The sequence below is a fragment of the Embiotoca jacksoni genome, unplaced genomic scaffold (genome assembly GCF_022577435.1).
Source record: "Embiotoca jacksoni isolate LCO1_2020_lvr unplaced genomic scaffold, fEmbJac1.0.p SCAF_13, whole genome shotgun sequence".
Classification (NCBI taxonomy): Eukaryota; Metazoa; Chordata; class Actinopteri; family Embiotocidae; genus Embiotoca; species Embiotoca jacksoni.
The window spans coordinates 9,550,271-9,562,815 of NW_027185263.1; the positions used below are offsets into that span (position 1 = coordinate 9,550,271).

The 12,545-nt window shown below is 39.3% G+C and overlaps 1 protein-coding gene across 1 annotated transcript; it reads left to right on the forward strand.

Moving 5' to 3' along the window:
- Positions 1–1,928: 1,928 nt before the first annotated feature.
- Positions 1,929–11,461, forward strand: map3k7cl (map3k7 C-terminal like). Its single transcript, XM_069145579.1, has 5 exons — positions 1,929–2,550; positions 3,680–3,762; positions 6,375–6,433; positions 7,572–7,687; positions 10,567–11,461. The coding sequence occupies exons 2-5, from the start codon at positions 3,687–3,689 to the stop codon at positions 10,745–10,747; spliced, it is 432 nt and encodes a 143-aa protein (XP_069001680.1). The 5' UTR covers positions 1,929–2,550; positions 3,680–3,686; the 3' UTR covers positions 10,748–11,461.
- Positions 11,462–12,545: the final 1,084 nt, after the last annotated feature.

Sequence of the window (12,545 nt, forward strand, 5' to 3'; positions counted from 1 at the left end):
GTGTTTGGTTTGCCTCTAATCTCCTAACCCCATACTTCTTAATCAAAATCAAAGGCAGTATTTTTTTTATTTTTTTTTTATCATTATTTAATCCATCATGAATGAGGCCATGGATTACAATCTCGACCTTGGTATTCTACTCAGCTGAGCAGGACCCTTCTTACCAACCTAAGATGACCTCACCTGACTAATGTTTTGTTATTGTCATGTTCCTATCTTCACCTGTCTTCACGTCCTTGGTGGTTTCACCCAGACAAACTCCTTGTCTCAATGATTTTAACCTTGGTGTGGCTCGAAGGGTGAAGGAGAGATGAGGAGAGATAAAGGGAAAGTGGCATCTGTCTGTTTGTGCTGTCAGTTAGAAGGTCAGAGATTATGCATGCACACCTCTTGCACAGATGCAGAGAAAGAGATTGAGAGAAAAATCCAGATAAACAGAGGAAGAGAGACAATTGAAGGAGCCCGTTGTTGACATTTTAAACATGCCCAAAATGGGCAGTGTTTTGACCTTGTTGAGTTCATTTAGAGGAAAGTCAAACTGCTGCATTTTTAAAATGCATTGAGGGAGCATAACGTTTTTTTTTTAACTACATAAAACCATCAAACCTGGCAAGTCTAGCTCATATATCACTAAATGAGGCTTTCAACTTTACATACAAGTATAGAAGAAGCAAATCAAAACTATGACTGCTGCATAAAAGAGAGGCAGACATTTGAGTGTGTCCCATCCATCACAATGAAATGAACAGTCTCTGGAGCTGATAAGGCAAGTCTGTGTCAACAGCCTGTCAATGAAGACAAACGAGGAGGTGGAGGTCTCTCTGAGGTTCAGGGCATCATTTATTTCTCTCTCTGTTTCTCTTTTTGTGCCTGCCTTTCTCTTCTCCCATCTGAAGTCCTGGCCATAAATAATTCAGGGTAAATGCTGTCATCTACTGGTACACAGATGAAGTGGCCTCATGTATATAAAAACACTTCATGTCATGAAAAGAGACAACCCTGTGTAGCAATTCTTTAGACAAACACATGCTCTGATTCAAAATATTTGTATTACTATTTTTTTTTTTTAATTTAGACCGATCATCATAGGCCTATACATAGTTTGATTATATTATAACTATCAAGATGTTTCGGCCTATTATGAATTATGGTCATGTCCTGTAAACAGATGGAAGGCAGCTTGTGATTTGTGATGCCTCGTTATGCAGTTTTCTCATTAAATATTAAGCATGTGAAGTTGTTTATTATTATTATTTGCAACTTTGGACAGTTTAGAACAAAATGCAAAATGTTGCTTTCTTGTGAAAATCCTGCATCTCCAAAGCATTACTTTGCTCCAACATTTTATGTGTATATAAGTAAAACTGACCCCCTATTTTATCTTGTAGTGAAGATGCATTTTTCAACTATAATTCAATGGAGGTTTAAATGGTTTATTTCTCTTTTAGGGAGATGGAGAACTTCCTCAACTCATCAAAAAGAACATAGTCCTTGAATATGCAATTCGAAATGACAGCATTTTTCTAGGTTTTCATGGTTTTCACTGGACAGCTTTGAGAAGTAAGTCATCATGATTTATGAGAGAATGAAGCCATGAGTTGCAGTCTGTATCTGTGACAGAAAAGGAAATACAACCACGTATCGTTGTAAAGGAGCTTTTAAAAATGTTGCCCTTCACTTCTATAAAGTTGGGGGACAAGTGCGAGATGAATGTGAGGGACAACTGAGGGCTGGGGTTAGTTATCTTGACTAATTCCCTATATCACTATATATGCACCGATCCTACACATCCTATAAAGCACATCAGTAAAAATTTTTTTTTAAAAAAAATCATTGTTGACATCGTCAGGGATGTACCACCGATAAAACTATAGCTTTTGCATTTAAGTGGAATTGACCATCCCATATTCCCACGGGGATGCTCTGTTTTCTTCCACAAGAGCTGTTATAACATATGAGATGTTCATTCTGAACAACTGTCTCATTGCACAGTTATTGCAAAGCCAAAGACCCTCCCAGCGGTCTGACCATGTCACTCAAAACAGTACTGGAGCTATGGGCATTTTTGCGGGCTAAAGTCATGTCATCTGAGACATTTAATTGGGCCCGGGCCGCCACAGGGGGACAGCGAACGGCATTCCTACACTGCCTGCGTCCTGTGTTGCTCTTCGCCGTGTGGCGGCAGTCCGTGGGTAACATGTACATGCCCGCGTAAACTTTGAGCTGCTGGAGTCCCTTAGAGTGACACCACTGTAGTGGACACCTTGACTGCATGGTGGAAAACGAGTGTCTACTTTACTGAAATCAAAGTAATTTAGTTAGAGTCTTAAGATAGAAGGGGAGGTCAGCTATTGGAGACACATTTGTGCCATCTTCGCTGGATTTGCGCAGAGGCGCAACAGCTGAGACACGACCGCACTTCTTCTGAAGAGACCTCAACATTGGTCCGAAGACAAATCGACAACAACCAATATTGAGGGCGCGCACTATACTGCCTCTTTTGAAACTTTACTATACGGAATTTTCTGGGTCTGATTCGCGCTGCTTTAGGTAAGAATGGCCTGTTTGCACAGGACGAGTGCTTTTCAGCTACCCAGTGCATGCATTAAATAGTCCATAGTTAGCGAATATACTTTTCTCCATCATAATTTGGTTTACATGCCTACACTACGTGCACGGCTATACTATATTAGGCCTACTACCAATACTGACATATTTTGATGCATGGCATGTTTTGATCAATTTAAATTGACCTGACTTTTTCCATCTGAAAGAGCGCATTTAAAAAAATAAAAAAAACGTACTTAGGCTATTTGCTGTAGAAGGTCATTGAGGTATGTTGTGTGAGACAGAGAGTTTACCGGGGTTAAAGCAGGCAAATGCCTTGATATAAAAAGCCTGAACCTTCACTGGGAGGGGGCATGCAAAATCCAGACCTCAGAGCCAGTCTGTCAAAGCTCCCTAATTATTTAATCCCACTGCAACTCTAAATGCATGATGAAAGTGGTTGCAGTGTGTGTGTGTGTATTTATTCATAAAGCTCCAGAGGAGGTATCATCAAGCTTTATCAAAGGGTCTGCAGGCTTTCCTTCCTACTGAACACCACACCTGCTGAGTTCAATGTTTACTTTTTGTCATTGGTAAAAATTATACACACACACACACACACACACACACACACACACACACACACACACACACACACACACACACACACACACACACACACACATACATATATACATATATAAAGCATATCTGGGCAAATTGGAAAATGCATTCACATCAAATAAGCCTGAAACTATAACTGGTTAATTTTCTGATTGGATCACTGTTATATCTTTCAAACATTATGCAATTGTGAGAAAAAAAAAATCCCTTCACATTTTCTCAGAACCTATGATGGCATCTTCACATTGCTCATATGTCTAAGTAACAGTTCAAAAGTTAAGACACGGTCAATTTCAAGTTATATGAAACAGAAAAAGGCAGGGATTTGTCAAATTTAAGGAGCTAGGAACAGTATTTTTTCATGATAATCTATTAATTTGTTAGTTGTTTGTTAAAATTGCTGTTCATTTCCATTTGATTGATTAATCGTTTCATTGCATCACTTGTCTTTCATGAGGTCTTTTGCATTGTGCTAACCGCTCTATTTTGTGCCTGTGGTCTTATGAAGGGGATAAATGATCACCTCAACCAGAAGAGTGTCTCCTGATAAATCTGAAGTTAGAATCGCCTTCAGCCTCGATGCCACATCAGGTAAACACACACACAAACACACACACACACACACACACACACACACACACACACAAACTGTGCACTTTTCTCACACAAATAACCCACCATCCTTGTGTTCCAGTAATTAAAAATTATGGCAATGACTTATTTTGACTTTAGTTACATCCATTGCGCCACTGATCATTTAACACCAGATAAAGCAGTTCTATACTCTGACTTTATTTCTAGTATGTGTGGGACATGTGCACGACATTCTTCCCACCAAAACAGACCAGGGACAATCTGCCCCGAGCAATGCCCCCGCGCCCTCGCACCCTATCACTTTAACTGTGTTCATTCTTCAACGCTGTTACTGAGACAGGTGCTCTCTCTATTTCTGTTTGACCACAGCATATTAAAAGCAGACCACACATGCGTGTGCGCAGCTGTGCATTTGTTATATGCATATGTACTGTATGCAACTCCACACAGGCTATTATTTAATCTTCAATCAAAACATGCACAATTATCTTCCTTGCTCTCTAACTGACACACATGCTCATACACAGAGATCTACCCTACCTATGGTGCTAGGTGCTGTCTGTCAGGATGTTTTACTGCAGTGGGGCCAGGCACCGGGACAGCAGCTGCAACTATGCAATGGCAGGGTCAGGTTTCCCCTCTAATACTAACAGTGTCCTGCTGCCTGATTCACTGTTCAGCTTTTAGAACACTGGCCTATATTTATAAGCAGTTAACACTTCCAGACCCACTCCACCCATCTCTGATCCCCCCTTGTCTTACTCTTAGGAGAGACACACTCAAATCTGACTCTGAGTGGAGATTCACTCCACTCACTGACATTTTGCTTATAGTTCGCACATTGAAATATGCCACTTAGTGAATTTGTTTTTAATTTCTTAGTCAATCCTATTGCTGTTCTTTTTGTTCCTTGCTTGTACTTTCTTCACTCTATAACAACCTCAACCTCAAGGATCACAGTTTCCTGTATGGGACTTGTTTTAGTTGAACAATTCCCAGCTTATATCTTAGTTACAGCTCCAGAATGTTTCAGACACAATCTAACCCTCAAAACTCAAACGTTGGATACCCCCCAGACAATCATGTTGTTGTCTCTTTGAACTCATGTTTCTCAGCAGGGGAGCTGAGAACTGTGCTCTGTCTGGGGATCATCCTCTAGGCCCTTTATGACTTCATGCCTGGCGTAGTTATAACCCCACACTGTGTCAATCCTGAGCATGAGAACTGTATTTATTCCACATCATAATTGGCCCCATGGCTGTAGGCTGGCCCACTAATACTCCTGCTTTTAGAAAGTTGCATCATCCCAGGATTCTCCACATGTGTACCACAACTCCGGGGGGACATTACTATCGAGGCAGAGTCGGGTGCAGACAACCTGTCTGTTTCTGTCTGTCCGAATCCCTCTTTGTATCTCTATACATCTGGCCACTGTGTTTGTCTGTCTGCTACATAGATGTCCCTCTGTATGCTTATCCAGCATGTCTTTCAACCTGACAGCTCATTACCGCTGTTCAGTAAGAGGACATGGCTCATTTGTAAGTCCAGCGCTGTGTTGCTATGTTGTGGTGACATACAAGAGGCCCCTATGGTGTTTCATTTTTGGCCATTTTATGAGGCGGTGAAAAGCATTAAAACAAATGCCTGTAGAAGGAGAAGCTTGGTTGTACATCAAGGAACTGAACTGAAATGACATTGTGCGCTATGTTGGTTTAACAAATGAAGCTTCATTTAGTTTTCATTTGGGACAAGAATGTTTTCCTATAACTCGCAGACAGTTACAGAGTGTAAGGTTGTAGGTAAGCAATCACTACCTTTTTTGATGTTTTAATGCTGAAGAGAAACTTAATTTCTGAAAGAAACTAACAGGACCTCCAACTGTAGAAGGTAAACAAATAAATTGGTGCTTGTTTGTCTTCCTGGTTAGATTTTTCAAAGGCCGAGCTCATAACTGCAAAATGTTTTATTTTATTTTTTTTAGTAAATTCACAATGTAAGAGCTTCCTGCAATACTCCCTGCTTTAAAAGCAATTGTTGCCTTCAGGGGTTTAATTACACTAAATGATCTGTCTCATGCAAATTTTGAGTCTCTGCAGGCTAATTGTGATATAATACCTAAATGAATGAGAATCAAGACAACCTGGATGGAGGACCAGTCATTTAGTAGAACGTATAGAAACTTTCTATACGTTTTTCTAGAAATTTATAACACTCAGAACGGGGCCATTCTGTGGCATAAATACTTTAAATTTTAATACTTTAAGTACATTTTGTTTCAAATACTTATGTGTGGAATTTCAGTTTTTACAGTTATAGTTTGATGCTACTTTTACTTGAGATTTGAGTACTTCTTCCTCCACTGCAGAATACATACATTATGCTCTGAAAACTGGTCAGCAATAAAGTACATGTACTTTGTAGAAATGCAAAACCATCAAGATAGTATGTTAAAATTATGGACTCATTAACCAATACATTTTTTTGTGACAAGATGTATTACACAGTAATTATGATATGGTTTTTAGCTCAACATTTTAAAAATGATCTTAATATTATTCATATTTTTGCAATAATTAGTTGTAACTGAATAATATCTTCTTTCTCCATAGATGTAAAAGATGTGGAGGACCTCTCTCAGACTTTCCCGGACCTTGAACAGCGATTACAGGTATAGTAGCCTACTGCTTACAACATTGAGCACGCAACTTCTGTCATTGGCAGTGTAGCACAAGAGAGGCAGACAGCAGAGAGGGCCATGACTTTGAATTCTCAGCCCTGATAAACCAAAGCATTACATGCCTTTTTAAAAGGAAAACCTTAATTACAGTTTTCCATGTATGGCTCTGTTTTGTGATATTATTCTTATGCTAAAGGAAAGTCATGAAAAGGGAATGCCAAATTAATTCTCCCTTTTTAAAACTGGTTCAAATATTTTCCTCTTTTAGTCTTAGTTTCAGTATCATTATTGCTTGCTCTGTGTTCTGCATTACTAACTCACATCTGAATGCCAAACCGCTTCTCAGAAAAATCATTCTGGGAATCACAAACTGAAGTAGAAACTAGATCAGAACAGAAAAGAAACAGAGTCATCAAAAATAAAAACCCTTAATAAGACAAATGTCCTTCTGGAGTAAATTGGGCATCATTGTTAATAAATAAAATACACACAATTGAAACTAAACAAACCTTTACTGCCACTGTACAAGCACTATGAAATGTTGTTTGGAGCAAGCCTGTAGATAAAAATATAAGGAAGACACTATGCTCAAAGAGTAAAACGGTTCCCAGTACTGGAAGTAAGGGGTCAGCAGCACAGCAGAGTTGAAGGACTGTGTATCCATTGTGTTCAGGGTGGTGGCTGAATCTTTAAACAGGTTGAAGCTTAGCTTTAGTTCATCATCCCTGTAAATCATTGTTTTTACTGTGTGCGCTCATTCTGCTATTAGTATTGTCATTGAATTATCCTTCATTGAGTGCCACTGCCTGGGTCACAGAAATTGCATATTGTTTTAGAGTATCAAATGAGAGCAGTAGTAGCAGAGGCCACTGACACTGTGCTGTTGTACACCGTATGAAAGAAAGGGTTTCTATTTATTCCCTTTCATCCATGTTTTTTAATTGATTTCTTCCACAATATGAAGCACAAATTATCATATTACAAACTTTGAATGGATTTTTGATCATAATATTTTTAACAAAAATAACAAGTCCATTTTTGTACATACCACAGTGTAGCTCAAAATGATCCCAAATGAATACTGCATATTTCTCACATCCCCTACATTTTTCTTTTTGACCTCTTGCAGCCAGTGCCCCCCTGTGTGTCACTGAGAGAGAGCGTTCAGGTGTACAAGGAACACTGCAGAACGGCCAGAGAGTTCCACCAGGTCAAACATGAGATCGCTGTGCTTGAGGACCGCAAGTAAGACCATAAAGAAATTACTTCCATGTTGTTTATACCAGCCATGTAAACCCTTGTTACAATACAAAAGCAAAAGGCTTTGTGGTGCAATGGGAGCACATCTGACTCCAAGTCAGAGGCTTTTATGTTCAATTTATGTCTGTGTTACTGCACGGGTAAACAGACAACATACAGTGTTAAATGTCTACATACTTTAAGGAAAACTGTCAGAATTAATAATAATAACTTTAATAATTTATTGTCCTATAGGTGTATGTGTAGAGCTCAAACTTCCAAGGTTTATAAATTGCAAACACTTATAGGATTGCAAGGCGTTTTGGATAAAAACGTCCACCAGATGGCGTATGTTAGTGTGTTCAGCTGCACACAGAATTTATCACATGATCTACTGAGAGCATTTCCTTTCACATGATGTTTGATCAGCTGGTAATGTATGACTTTGAATGCAGTTGTATTTTTTGTCACAGTAATTACTTGTAAATTAGAGACAACATCAAGGATGTGCTATTTACATAGGGATGAGTGTGGATGAGGAAGCTACACAGTAAAGTGAGTTGATATTTTGGAAATGTATGTTTGCATGGGTGATTATCAACTGCAACCCTTGTCAGGTTTAACTGAATGAGACCTATTCTAAGCTTTAATGCACAATTGTATTTTATACACTTTACTTTGTACATATACACACACGCACGCACGCACGCACGCACACACACACACACACACACACACACACACACACACACACACACACACACACACTACACACTGTCCCCTGTGTCCTCAGCAGCTGCGGGTAGTCTTAGCGGAGGGATTTTCAAGGCCATTGCTGTTACTCCACCACCACCACACCTACACACACCTACACACACACACACACAACGACACACACTGACAACCTACGCCTCTTCACAGTTCCTAAATAGAGAACAGCAGGCAGACTCTGATGGCATGAGTGTAGCCTTGAATCTAGATAAGAACATGATGAGTCAGGCTGGCAGAAACTCCTGGTTCTTCACACTGACAGACATGCCAAGTTCCACTGACACATACACATGCAAACTCAGACACACAGTTATAGTGAACTGAGACAAAACCATACCATAAGATATGCTTTTATATAAAAAATCCTATATAATATTTTACTGATTTGGATTCTTTTCATTAATTAGAATATCAAACATGTTTTAAAGGAATAGAAAATATTTCCATATCTTCTGCTGTTGTTGAACAACATTAACAGACTTGCATCATACAGTGAAAGTGTCGTTACTTCCCACATGGGGAAGATTGCACACAGAATGACAGGAGAGTTTCAGACATACAGTGAAGTGTTGCAAGGATGACAACAGGAATAACACTTTAGCACACTGAAGAGGGAATTTCCAAAATCTACTGCGGCTTCAGGTCAGGATCAAACAAGTAACTGTTCAGTTTTTACATGGAAATTAAGTTCAGCATCCTGTGGTGCCACTAACCTTGCATCCACTAACCTTATTCCAACAACAATATATGAGTTTTGATAAATCCTTCCCAGACGAATAAACATCATCCTCACACAAAGATAGATAGATAGATAGATAGATAGATAGATAGATAGATAGATAGATAGATAGATAGATAGATAGATAGATAGATAGATAGATAGATAGATAGATACTTTATTAATCCCACAAAGGGAATTTTTTTTTTAAAGGGATTACACAAGACATAGCAGCATTGTGACAGTACTTTAAACAGTACTATACAAATAATAGTAGTAGCAATAATAGTTCTGTGTAATTCATGAGATTTAGTCTGGGTTGTCTGGTTTCTGGACATGAACTATAGAAACAGTTCCCTTCCCCTTTTTTTTTTCAGGTTCTTAGTCACACAAACATGCATGCACATATGTGTGTTTGAGCTTCCTTCTAATAGCAGAACAAACTTTCAGCACAAAGGTAAAGCATTGTCATCACTAATCATTCACTGTAAACCTGTAAGGTTACACATTCATGTACCTTTACAGTATGCAAGTGTATACTTACTATGTCTTTCAAAGTCCAAAAGCTGATCATTATTTGGCAGAGGAAGTCAGGTCACCAGCACTGGAGAGTAAGTTAGCTTTATTGGGAAAACTAGCCCGGATAGGCAAAAATTTTTTATTTTGCTTACTCTGTTATTTGTGGTGCCGTGCACATATTTTCCAGCCCACATGGACTTTTTTAGACATAATGTCTTACTTCATTACATTGCAAAAAATTAACATTGTCTTATTTACTCAAACATAATCAAATCTGACACAAAAACATTCACTTTCTAAAACACAATTCAAGTTTCTATTTTTAATCTCTCCAGAGGAACTCATCCGAAAAGAGGGTCATTTTAAACGATCATCTCAGGAGCAATAAAACATACTTAATCTTAACCACACACAGGCAGATCATCAAACCTGCCGTTCTCTATAGCTAATGGTACTTTGAGTGTAACGGGCACACAAACATCTGCGAAAGTGAATTTCTGCTGCACATACGGTTTAAATCCAACTGCAGCTGTTGCTGTCAATATGTTTTTAATCTAGACTTGTACCAAACATCAACAGACTGTCTTTCCGTATACACAATTTGTGCTGAGTGTCATGATTATACTGCATTTGGCTCCACAAAATATTTTATCCTGTGACTTTGCATTGTTTCCATAGTTATTTTGGTTTCCTCCCAGATTCTAGAAACAAAATAGCTGGAAACTCCAAATGAATATGAGTGAACGTCTGCAAATCTTGAAGTGTGTGCTGGGACAGTCTCCAGCCTTTGAGAACAGCTGAAAACAATTAAGTGGGAAAAGGTAGAAAATAAACAAGTAACTGCCTGTTAAAATCTTAATCTCACTCATTCATTCAGGCGCAAATTGCTGGCCGAGCTGGTGGAGGATGAGAAGGTTGCCATGGAGATCGCACGTCTTGAAGAGGAGTTTCGGCGTCTAACAGAGGAGAACCGCACGTTGGTGACTGTCCACAACGAGCGTGCTCAGCAGCTGGAGAGGCTCTGCCTGACCAGTCGAACGAGGCAAGACTCCTCGTGACCTCTGACCTCCACAGAACCTGAGACCACCAGATTTCCAGCTGACACCGGGCAAAGAAACAGAAAGAAAGGCTCGGCTACGGCTCATTCTACGCGACCACAGTCTGTGAATCAGCTAATTACACAGAAAAGCGCTGTGTTTATTCATGTCTGAGTCATTTGCTTGAACTGCAGACGTACAGTTATCATCACCATGAAGTTGTTTTAGTGATTCTACTGAGCTATGACACAATGCCACTTTTCTGGGTTTTGTTTTTATGTGATTTTGCTGAACCTTCTTGGTGATTGCAATATCTAACAGGGTGTGTTCATGCAGTGTCAGCTGCCGTGAAGGTGACCACATGTTCTGATACGTGTCTCAGGTCCTGTGGAGACTCTTTTACCTGAGGTCTGTGGAGGGACCCGAAGATGGTACGCTATGGTCCAAATGTTGTATGTTAAGGAGGGCTTAACCTCCTCTCCCTCTCTCCCACCCCCAGCAGACAGACGAGTGTTTAACACAGTGTCAGGGATCTGGATATTATAACCCGTTTATGAGGAACAGCAAAAGAAGAAGGGTGATTATCCATTTCATAATATCTGTTGCAACACAACACCGTAAGAGTTGTAAATTTATTTTGACGTAGTGAATTGTGTACCTATAGAAGGAGAAGTATACAACAAGGTGAAATGTTGCTTTTTGTCCTCATCTAATAATAAAATGCGTTTTATTTCAACATCAGCATCAGTTCCTTAGTTTCATTTCTCCAAGACAAAAAAATCCTGTTGTGTTTGATATGTTATGTCCACAGAGCTGGGCTGACAAAGAAAAAGGAACTAGATTGTGTGTGTGGGTTTTTTTTTTTTCATGATGAGATTAGTTCATTCTGGAATTATGAAACAGTCACCTGATTGGCCAGTTCGACTCTGACAGGCTTTTTTCTTCCTCTTCCAAATCATGTGACATTGGCAACAGTTCTTTGTAGTGATGATTGTTCCGCTCTGCCGTAGCTACTTCTTTGTTGATATTTTTGAAGCTTTGCTTTTTCTTTATAGCAACCTCACATGCCAAGTTAATGATTACACTCTATTTATGACAGTAATAATGTGCCTGTAATCCCTGCTATCACAGATGTTAGATGAATGTTTACTTTTCCAATAAAGGTTGCTGACATCTTTAATGCCACAAAACATCTAAAATGCAAAATTTGTGTGGGGACAGATATGCAGTTGATTAGCTGTGTTAACTTTTTATTCCTCTGACAGCAAGGCATTTCTCCCTTTCTCTCTCTCTCTCTCTCTCTCTCTCTCTCTCTCTCTCTCTCTCTCTCTCTCTCCCTCTCTCCCTCTGACGCACCACAAAGAAGACTGGCATTGAGCGCACAGACAGATTTGCTACCTGTAAAAACAACAACACATGAAAAAAAAACAAGGTCATACTGGAAAAGATGAACCCTTAATCACATCCTCATTTTTGCATCAAGGTAGTGACACTTGTTTATGCACTTTGCTTTTACACAACTTGTTCTCTAAATTCACTGTGCCTGCAATTAGTGGAATATGTCCTGGCAACTTTAAATGAAAAGACACAGACAATAGACAATATCCTGTTTAAACACTGGCTTTATATCCCCAGCCTTTACCTTAATCCGTGAATTGTGTTCAGGGTAAATCTATAAAGGGATTTTCTGGGAAAAGCCTGTTAGTTTACCAGACAGATCCAAGGATAGGATTGGTATGGATAAAACCAATAAAACTGCTTGCTCATCCTTTATCAGCAGGAGTGCATGAGTCAGCGCTGCTCTGTTACACCCAGAGTG